The sequence below is a fragment of the Grammomys surdaster genome, unplaced genomic scaffold (assembly GCF_004785775.1).
Source record: "Grammomys surdaster isolate TR1022 unplaced genomic scaffold, NIH_TR_1.0 193, whole genome shotgun sequence".
Taxonomy (NCBI): domain Eukaryota; kingdom Metazoa; phylum Chordata; class Mammalia; order Rodentia; family Muridae; genus Grammomys; species Grammomys surdaster.
Window position 1 is genome coordinate 6,114,529 of NW_021604638.1, and position 10,940 is coordinate 6,125,468.

Here is a 10,940-nt window from a genome sequence, read left to right on the forward strand (position 1 = left end):
GTTGCATTCCAGACTGTGTTTATCCATCCATCCCTTGAGGGACACTTGCCTTGCTGCTACCTTGCAAGTATTGTGAGTAATTCAGCTATGAACATAGACAGCTCTGTGAGAGCCTGCTTGCTTGTTGATATTTCATATGATGCTTCCACTTTTAATTTTAGGGAATTCCAACAGCTGTCTGTAATGCCTGCATCATTTAACACACTGCATCCTCTCCCGTCCTCTCCCATCGTTGCCTCTGACACTTTATTTTATATTCACGGTTCCTGGCATCATAACCATTGGCTCCTTATCATGACCGTGACGGCCGTGTCCCATTACCACTGGTACATAGAGAGGACACAGTGTGGAGGATGCGGTGAGACAAACGGATACCCTTGCTTCATCCTCCCGCTCCAATGAAGTGACAGACATGAGAAACTGGAGGATGCTGAAAGATTATCAGAAATCAAGAACACGGGGGCTGGGGATGTAGCTTAGTTGGTGCAATGTTTGTCCGCTATGCACAAAGCCCTGGGTTCCATTCCCAGCCCTGCTTAGATGGGGCACCGTGGTGCATGCCTGTTATCTTAGCGCTTGGGAGGTAGAAACAGGAGAATCAGAAGTTCACCATCACCCTTGGCTATTTATGAAGCTGGAGGTCATTCTGTCTCAAATAAAGCAAAACATAACCGAGGACTGGCAAGATGATTCGGCCTCTAGAGATGCTTGCTGCCAAGCCCGATGACCCACATGGTATAAGGAGATTCCATTGAGAATCTGAGGCAGGAAGATTGTTACAAGTTTGAGGCCAGCCTGGAGTACCTGAGACCCTGTCTCACCCTCTAGCTTCTACCCTACCCTCACAAAAAGAAATCTGTCCTAAATCTGGAACTATAGTCTATGTCATAAAAAGAAAAGAATCAAAGATGGTGGGTACCAAAGGAGGGAAGGAAGAGATGTTGGGCACACGTAATATAGAAGGAAGGCTGGGTTTAGGTGGACATGATGAAACTGGGTCTCAGCAGTGGGCCAGGAGGAGGGGAGAATGGAAGAGAAGAGATAGCGGTGGTTTGTGGAGAGACTGAGACCTATACACCTCAGTTGGAAAGTTCTGAAGGCACAGTTCTGCAATCATTGGTGGGTTTTCAAGGTCATCCTTAGCTCCAGAGGGAGCTGGACATCTGTGATCCTAACACTCAAGCTGAGGAAGATGGGAGTTTACCATCATCCTAGGCTCCATAGTGTCAAAATGTCAGCCCGCCCAGGCTGCAGAGGACCCAGGTTAAGGTCAACGAATAAACAAATTAAATAAATGTGCCCAAGGGAGGTTTGAGCCTTGATGGTCACAGGAATGAAATGGGCTATGTGCCCCAAATCTCTCTCTCTGAACAGTAGTGGTTCAGCCTTCACAGACAACTCAAAAACTTACCAGTCACCAGCATTGCTGGGAAGTCCTGCCTAGAGCCAACCCTGAAAACAATAGGGCTTTGCAAGCCCAGTTACCTGACAGAAGACATTTCCCTAAAATCCTATCTCTTTCCCATATCTGGCCCTGCCCAGGTCTTTTGGCCACTCAAGGCATTGTAAGCTATTGAATAACAACTTGCCTTCCACTCTTTGCCCTCTGTTGGCTTCTGGCTCTCTCCAAAGGCTTCTTCCATTTCTGTCTGTCGGTTCCTTGTCTCGGGAAGTATTAAGGGTTCCTGGATGGGGTTCACAAAATGAAGACAGCCGATAAACATGGAGTGTGTGCAGTGTCATGGTGTCTTGTGCCTGAAATCCAAGTGCGTGTGTGTCGTCTGTGTGTCTGTGTGTGACTCTGTGTGTGTATGTCTCTGTGTGTGTGAAGCCTATGAGGACCAGGAACTGAAGGCCACCTGTGCAATGTGAGACACTGTCTGAAACAAACCAAAAAAGCCCAAAACAAACAAACAAACAAAAGAAATAAAAAACTATTGTCCTCTGCTTCATCCTCCTCCTAGTCCCCCAACCCCCTAGCTTGAGATCTTCCTACCTTAGCCTTATGAAAACTATCTCCCTCATCTCTTTACTATCCTAACTGACGTGGCCCAAGAGTCCACCTCATTCCAGGGCATATATGGCGGCTATGCTTTAACTGTCACTAGCTAGCTAAAGGAAAAGAACTATATTACACAATGTTTTCCTTTAAGGGCTCATCTTTCTTGAGCTGTAAACTGTACATTCCTTTCAATTGGTGAGTTATAGCGCCTGCTCTGCTCCCTTCCCAGAAAGGTGTTGAGAATATTGGTAGATTAGTCAGAGAGAAGGCAGCTGTTAATTCACCTTCTGACTCAGTATCAGAATCTTAAAGTGCTTTTATGTAGCATGAAAACAAATTCTTCCCAGCGAGCTCCACCTTGGCTGGCAGGAGGGACCGTCCTATTTCTTTTAGATGTTGTGCTCGAAGTAATTCAGGATACATTCCAGAAGAACGGCCGGAACTGGAAACCAGGCCTTTCTTCTGTAGGGTCTCAGTGGTAGCTGCGCATATCAAACCTGTGGTCCAGCTGATTTATTCAGCTCTGGGCTGTCCACAGGCACAGGTGAACATGCTCATGAGGTCGGCTCCCATTTTCCCCTTCCTTCCTCACTAGCTTCTCAGAAACAGGAAATGACAAATAGCTAATCAAGAAATGCAAAGCAGAAAGATGGCGGAAAGGATGTCTGCCCAGTCCCTTAGAAAGAAGGCAACGCCACCAAATAAGGATCTACCAGTCCCCAGGTCCCACAGGAAAGCCATAGAAGGGGCTGACCAGTTAGCTGAACTTCTTCAACACTGAGCCCATACACTGTGCAAGGGAGTTAGCCAATTAAACTTAGGTAGATTTGTGAAATAAATTTTTATATCCATACACACCCTCTTAGAAAATTCTAGGCATCCCTGAATCAGGATCATACAACCTCAGAAGGAAGTGGTTTTTCTTAAGTAAATCAGCTCTGTATTGCAGAGTCCTAGAAAGCAGTTAAGTACAAACACCCACGTACCTTTTGAGAGCCCACTGTTTCCCTCTGCGGACCGAGCAGCTTCAGGGATAGACTCTGCAACTGCTTGCTATTCTGATACCATCTCTAGCAAATTTGCTTTTAATCTTTCCACAGTTAGGAGACAGTGGTTTAGAAGAGTTTTTGAAATTTCAGGAAGTTGACAACAAACTCTGTCTCGTGGACATGAAATGAGAGTATCTCTCAGCATTTTAAGGATGGGTGGGTATGAAGAGCATGAAATTAGGTAGGTTGGGGAGGTGGGTGCAGCCTGAAGTCTTGGGATGGACAGAAGGCACCACCGGCCATTTCAAAACGCAATGTTAACATTTCAATAATAACAAAAATTGAGTCTCTTGTCAGGTTTGATTTTACAGGGAAAAGTTGAACCCAAGTATTTTTCTTTGAGCGGAGAGACCTTTCTCAGCTGGTAGTTATCAACTACGCCAATTACTACAATAATTTTGTGGAGCGCGTAACCGAGATACATCGGTTCTAGAACTTTCAGGTCCGGCCCTGATTTTCAATAAATCAATTTTCCTTTTTCCGTCCCAGAATTCGGATAGTGGCCGGCCGCAAGGATGATTCCTCCCCCCCACCCCCCCAATTCGTCCACCCCTTGGCCAATCTGAGCCCGGATGCTAATTAGCTATGCTTCCCAGATGAACACGCCTTTGTCACATGTAGGGCCGGACTACAAGGCCCAGCATGCCTCTCCCCTCCCTGATCAATGAGGACTTATTTAAATGATCTCTGAGGTCTTGGACCCAGGCCAATCAGCTGTCAGAGCTCATGATAAATCGCAATGCATTATTGATAATAATAATTACTGGGACATGCGCGTTCCGGCCGAAGGGGGGTAAAATTTCCCAACTCCAGGAATTGGTGGCGGAGAGGGGGCAAGTCACCAGGGCTCTTCCCGGCGCCCCGATGCGCGCACCATGTCGAGGCGCAAGCAGGCGAAGCCCCAACACTTCAACTCGGAGGAGGGCCAGGGCGAGCAGCCGCTGCAGCAGCCGAGCCTCGACTTCGCAGAGGCGCCGGCGGCGGAGGAACCGGGTGAGTGCGGTTGCGGCCCCGTCCGTGCGCCGGACTGTCCGTGCGCCCCGGGAAGGTGCTCCCAGCACTGCCGCGCGTCCCTCGAGGGCGCGGGTTCCCGGAGCCGATTGTGGAATGGGGATTCTGTTCCGGGAAAGGAGAGACGCGAAGGGAGGGAGGAAGCCTCAATCCCCCCACCCCTTTGCAAGCCCCCCCACCCCTCCAGTTCTTTCCCTCTTATTGTAAAGTTGATTCAACACTGTGCCTCTCCAGCTTCCCTCTCCTTGTCCCCAGTCCCATAATTGGTTTCCCTCGCTTGGATACATAAGCACTCCCCTACATCGGTGACTGGGGCTATCTTCGCCCCCTCTCTAGTGGCGCCGCTTTTAAAAGAAAGAGACCCCCCAAAGTCTCCCCACCCTCTCTACTATCCTCTTGGGGGCCCCTGGGGGAGGGGCGCACCTCTGGGGGACCCCCCGGAGGAGGGCGATCTGTTGCACGCGCCCCTCCCAGGCCTAGTGGGGGGAGGGGGCGCGACCTCTCCCCACCCCCAGGCCGGAGTACGGGCCACCCGCGCAGCGCAGAGGGCGGGGGAAGCTGCTGGGTTTGGTTCCCTTTCAGAGCGTTTATTTTATTTTTTTGTAATTTTAGATATTTTGTTTACTTTTTTTTTCGGCCTTCCGCCTTTCCCGGGGGCAACGCCGCCTGCTGTGGATCCTCGCCCTAACCTTTCGGGGCCTGACCTCCAGCCATCTTTGATTTCCGACTATCTAAAAATAACCGCGGCCAGCGGGAGGGTGCGAGCCGGAGCCCGGGCAGCGGGTGCATGGTCACCCCCGCTGGAGCGCACCCCCGCTCCTTTACTTATTTATTTTCTTGCTTGGATCCCCCGGGCGGCACTGTTCAGCACACGCCCGGGAGGTGAAAGGGGAGAGGTCGGGTTGCGGCTGACCCGGCCTGCGCCTCCACAGAGTTCAGGACCTCGGCGCGGCCGGGAACTGCGGGCGAGCCCCTCGTCCCTGCCCGCCGAACTGTCGCCGGAGAAACTGGGAACGTGGGGTGGATGGTCCCCCTGGGCCTCCCGCTCGATTCCAGCTCTCCGCGTATGGTGGGCGGTGCGCGGAGGACTTTGCGCGCTCTGCTTGGGCGCTCCTGTTTTCCCGGGAGTGCGATCCACTTTTCCCAAACTTCCTGAGTGTATCAAAGTTCAGTGACCTTCTACCTCATTGTATCCCCCCCTCAGGGCAACTGGAAGGTCATTGCTTGTTCGAGGGGGCGGATGTGAGTTTTGGGGCGTTGGAGCATCCCACATCAGAGGGCCGGGCAGCTGAGATGGACTCTTTGTGCCTTGGCCCCGGGAGCTGGGGGTGGGGGGGCAGATCGTGGAGAGGCTGTGTCGCCTGGTCCACCTGGAACAAAAGGGTTAACCCTCAGCCCGCCTGCTTCCTCTAGAGAGGAGGGGCGAGCTCCCGGCCCTGACCCCTCCCCTGGTCCTGCGATGACCTCCCTTCCCCCTCCATTTGGGGTGAGTGCATACTAGTGGGTTTTTTTTTTTCCTATTTAGCTGGTGGTTGGGACTCTGGGGTTGGACGGCATGAAGGGGTAGCTTGCTATAGAACGGCTTCCGAAATCTCCACTGGCTGGAGTCGCGGTTAACCTGGCTGCACCCTGAGGCCGCTGGCCGCGCGCTGCCACCGCGGTTTGGGAAGCGAGTTTTCTGCGGCTCACCCGCGGTCGGAGCCCGGCCGCTGGCGTGCGTGCGCCCTCTGGAGACCGGTCATGTGCGGACCGCGACACACACCTGGTGAGTGAGGCTTAGCTGCACCAGAGACCCGCAACCAGGTGATCTCTGTGGGGTTCCCCGCCTTCAGCATCACCTACAGTGTTTGGGAATCTTCTCCAAGAATTCTTAAAAGGTGTTTGCAGGGGAGTAGGGGGTAGACCTCAATTGAGGTCTTGGGAAGAACTTTTTTTCTTTTTAAAAAAAGATTTTTAAATGGCTGTATTTTGGGATCACCCTCAGTTTAGATTAATAAATCTTCATCTTTTTGGGAGTTTTTTTGATCCCTCTTGGTCAGTCTGTAGAATGTAGGTTTTTGTTTTTTTTTTTTTTTGAGCAAGGAAAATGAAATGCGGGCAATAATTAGCAGATCAAAAAATCCGCAGGTGGTCAAGGAGAAGGGGCTTACAGTACTTAAAGGAAAATTAGCATTTTCTCAAAAGAGTTCCAAATGCCTTTTGTGCTAAACTGGATTACAACCTTCAGCTATTACGATTCCCAGGTTTTTAGTAATTTAGCGTTCCTCCATCCTCCATTGACCTGCCTGTGCTTGGCTTAGTTAGGTTTCAAGCGAATTTCGGTTTTCCCCAAAGGGGGAGGGGGCTCTAATTTGCACACAGCCTTTTTTATTCATTTAATTGCATGTAAAATGCGCTCTAACCCTCAGTGGTGCTCAACCGCCAGTAAACGAAACTTTGTCTTCGGTGATGGGGGGGTGGTTAGCAGATTCCAGCCCCTCCCCCCCAAGTAGGGGGCTGGGGATCCATTTTGGGTGGCTGAAGGCACGGTTCTTTTAGAATCTCCTCCTTGTGGATGTAAAATGTCAAGTGGGAACTTGAGGAAAAGAATTTTGGCAGGGTTTGGTAAGAGGAGGATCGGCTTTGGATTCTGGGTGTAACCTTGCCTAGGTGGGTCCATCTACCCCCTGCTCACCCGGCTTTTGGGGCCTTGTGTGCAGTGGCAGATTTGCTATAGAGTCATTTTGTGTTAAGTGTGATAGGTAATCTCTTTCAGGATGAGTTTTCACTAGAACGGGCTCTGTGGCAGGCTCCAGTCTGGGACCTTGCGGGACCTCACCGTTAATTCTCACAACTGAAGTAGCTTTGGGATTTTACTAACGGGAAGTTAATAGGAGCCCCTGGGTGGCCAGGGTCAGCCAGTGGTTCCCCTCCCACTTGACTTTAGCCTTCACTAGAGTCCATGGGAGAGTTTGTAGTTGGTCCTAGAGCAAGGGGCAGCCGAGGTGCTTGGAGCTGCTTTGGTTTGGTGATCCCCAGCCCCCAGTCCGTCTGTGTAGTAGCCATGACAGCTTTCTAACCTGTCCAGCCTTGCGATGCTCTTGTCTCTGCCTCTAAAGCTGGGATTAGAAGAATCTGCCACTAAATCCTGTCCCCTTTTGATTTTTCAAATTGTCTTTAGTAACTGGGTTGATGAGGAGACTTCCCCGCAAGCAACTCGGAACTAACGTGATTTGAGAAAAACAATGGAAGATGAATTTAGGAGGTTACCATAATCACTTTAATCTGTACTTTATAGCAAACAGCTAAGCAGGGTGAAGCCTTGGTACAGGCTCTAGACAGCCTTGTTTCTTCCTCCCAGGGAGAGAGACTTCTGATCCCTCTTAGAGTTGGCAAGCTTGTTCCAGTTGAGGCAAGTATCACTTACTTATGAAAGGCGTATTTTATATAAAGTGTATTGTGAGCCGTCTATCCTTAAAATCCTCAATTATTGATGGTGTGTGCTGCCACAGTGTTCATTCGGAGGACAGAGGAGAGCTGGTCTATCTGGGGTGATTCATCAGATGTTGCCAGCGTCTTCACCCTTCCTGGCTTTCCCTTTTCCCCTTTCAAAATCTTCTTCCACAGGCCCCTGAACTTTAATCTGTGATTGCTTTTGATTTCTACAGCTCTTGATTAAGTAGAAACTTAATTTCGGGTCAAATTCAACCTCTATATGTAGATTTTAAGGCTTGCTGTATGAAACTGACTTAAAAAAGTCCTTACAGCTGGGTCTGTAATACCCAGAGACGTAATTCCTTTTGTTTTTTTGGTAAGCATTTATCCTGGAGAAGGGCAGGGTCTAAGATTCTGTGTGCTTTAGGTAAACTGCTCATTGTCTCTCTTTAATAGGGGACTAGTAACAGATAAGCACCAGGCTTTTTATCAAGATACACAGATTTCAATTTTTTTGTTTTTTGTTTTTAGCTGTTTTGAGTGTCTTCTGCTGGGGATTGGCCTCCTGGTTGATTAGCTTTCTTCCTATACAATAGTAAGCGTATTTTCCATTCATCTGGGCAAGATTGAATCGAAGACCCCTGCTGGGTTTACTGCATTCTTCCAACTTACTGGATAACTAGATGCTGAAGAGATAACATTCCTAAAATTCGGGGTGGGGGATGGAAGCCATGCTTACTGGCGATATCCCCGTGGACTTTGCTTTCCTTCTCTTCAGGTTAATTTAAGCATAGCCAGCAATTGTTCCTAACAGGGTCCTCTTTCTCCTTGGCAAATACTCCGTCCCATTATTTGCTGACGGTGGTATGGACGAGGTGGTTTTTTACTGCCTAAGCAAACATCGGCTACAGTTTTAAGTGGGATGCTGCTGCTGCAGCAGCGGTGAGGCTGGAGGGGGAGAGAGGCTTTGGGGCTTGTGTATACAGTGAAGGCGGTTGCCATCCCAGAAGTAAATCACTCTGAGCTGGTGCATCCTTCTGGAGCAGAGGTGCTGCTTAACCTTTTTTGTGCCATAGATTTCTTCTCAGCTGAATGCCGAGCACACACAGGATACCAGGGAAAGGAGGTACAGTGATCTATGAACAATGGTCAGAAGTGAAGACGTTTAGCCCTCTTGTCCTTTTTCCCTTTGCAAGCTCTGGAAATTGACAATGAGGGCCCTGGGCTGGCTATTGTTTCTGGCCTTTCCTCCCCTAAACAATGCAGCCTGAAAACTATTTACATAGTGTTTGCATTGCATGTGGGCATGCTAAATCCCGGAGATTAAAGTTTGGGGGTTGGAAATTCTGCTCAGTGGGAGAGCCCTCCCTGGCTGGTGTGAGAGCTTGGGCTCAATACCCCCTGGGGAGGTGGGGGCAAACCAGAGGGTGTGCCAGACAGGATCCCTCAGAGCCTCCAACTTTGGTGTCTGCTGTCCCATCTCCTTTACCAGTATCGGGAATACATTAATGTATACCCCATTGTATACCATTGTATACATTGTATACCCCATTGTATACATTGTATACCCCAGGTTGCCAGGCAGTGATGGTGCACGCCTTTAATCCCAGCACTTGGGAGGCAGAGGCAGGCGGATTTCTGAGTTGGAGGCCAGCCTGGTCTACAGAGTGAGTTCCAGGACAGCCAGGACAACACAGAGAAACCCTGTCTTGAAAAAACAAAACAAAAAAAACCACAAAAAACAAAACCCCAACAGGTTAAGGTTGGCACAGTGTGATTATGGTTGGATGACTTATTTATTTAGTTTTTTTTTTTTTTTTTTTTTTTGAGGGTAGGGTTTCCCTATGTCACCCTGGCTGTCTGTGACGTGTCTGTGACAGGGATGTGGTCCAGTCAGTAGGATGGTAGCATGTATGAAGCTAAGCTGTAGGGTCTATCTCCAGCCCTTCAGAAACTAGATATGGTGTTTGCATCCATTGGAGCACTAGGGAACTGGAAGCTGGAGATCAGAGAGGTCCAAGGTCATCTGGATGCCCAGGTGGGAGGACAGACTTAGCTCTGCACCAGGTAAAGCCAAAACGTGGGCATTTGTGCAGGGCACTTGGTAGTTTCTGGAATAGATTGGGTGAGAGGGAAGGGCGGGGTGGGGGGGGATGGAGAGGCTGAGATCACTGGAAGCTCTTCTGATCCAGTTGGTACCAATTTAAAGGGACCTTTTCTAGGGTCAATGGTGGCACACACTCCGGCGCTCTGAAACAGAGGCAAGCTAGTCTCTGGATCAGAGGCCAGCCTGGCCAGCCTGGTGTACTGAGTTCAAGGCTAGCCAGGGCTACACAGAGAAACCCTGTCTCAGAAAACAAACAGAAAAGGGCCTTTTCCATAGCACCCACACCGCCTTCTATCCCAGACTCCCAATGTCTTCACTTCCCTGAAGACATTCATGTCTTGACACACCCACACCCTGATCAGCCCACTTCCTGCCTTTCAAAAATTCCTTTCTCAACTAAAAATTGAGGCAAAGCCTGAAGCTGAAGTGCTGGGATATTCTTAGAATCCTGGTGGAGGCAGAAGCTTAACAAACTTGATTGCCTTGTGAGTTAAGGGCCAGCGTGGCCGTGAGACCCCAGTTCAAACCTCAGTAAAGACTTGTGTGGTTCTCTTAGAGAAAACAAAATTATTTTGGGGTGTTTTCGGTTTTTCTGAAGAGGTGTACTTTTCATTTATTTATGTGGAAACTTGCTAGACCAAGAAGAGCTGTCGGTGGTTGTTAGTTAATGTGGGAAGTGTGCAGACAAGCTGCTGAGGTAGAGGGTACAGTTCACTCAGACCTGCAGGGGGGGCTACCTGTCTGTTCCCCATCCTCCCAGAGGAATTTTCTTTAAAAGATTTTTGTTGTTGTTGTTGATTCATTTTTAATTTTAAGAGAAAGGGTTTCTCTGTGTAGTTCCAGCTGCCCTGGAACTCACTCTGTAGCCAAGGCTGGCCTTGAACTCAGAGATCCACCTGCCTCTTGCGTGCTGAGATTAAAGAAGGTGTGTGCTGCCTCGCCCACTGGTTATCTGTCTTATCTCTATATTTTTTATTATGTTTACTGCCTGGTTTGTGTATGAGATGTGGGATCTCCTTGAACTAGAGTTACAGTTAAGAGCAACCATGTAGGTGCTAGGAATCAACCCTGGTCCTCTGGAAGAACAAACAGCAAGTACTCTTTGATGAGCCACCTGCTACTTGAGTCTTGAAATAGTATTGACTGAGCAGCCCTGGTACTGGGCCTGTGGCTGCTGTGCTCCGGAGGGTCCTGAAGGTTGTGGTATTTGGACAGGTAGTCTCCATATCGAGGTAGCCCAGGCTGGCCCAGAAGACATGAACATCTAGGGCCTGTAATTACAGGTAGTTGGCTTGCGTCCTAATTTTAAGTTCTTTAATACTGGGACTCCTGTATCTGAGGCCACCTCATTCATATT

General features: G+C 49.3%; 1 protein-coding gene across 5 annotated transcripts in view; it reads left to right on the forward strand.

Moving 5' to 3' along the window:
- The first annotated feature begins 3,926 nt into the window (after positions 1-3,926).
- The window catches only part of Sall4 (spalt like transcription factor 4), a 15,582-nt gene continuing 8,568 nt past the window's right edge, over positions 3,927-10,940 (forward strand). For 3 of the 5 annotated variants that reach the window (XM_028769532.1, XM_028769534.1, XM_028769535.1), the window contains exon 1: positions 3,927-4,044. In XM_028769532.1, coding sequence (XP_028625365.1) covers positions 3,927-4,044 — 118 coding nt within the window. Of the gene's footprint in view, positions 4,054-10,940 lie in introns of all 5 variants that reach the window. The other 2 variants (XM_028769531.1, XM_028769533.1) reach the window with 1 other exon arrangement.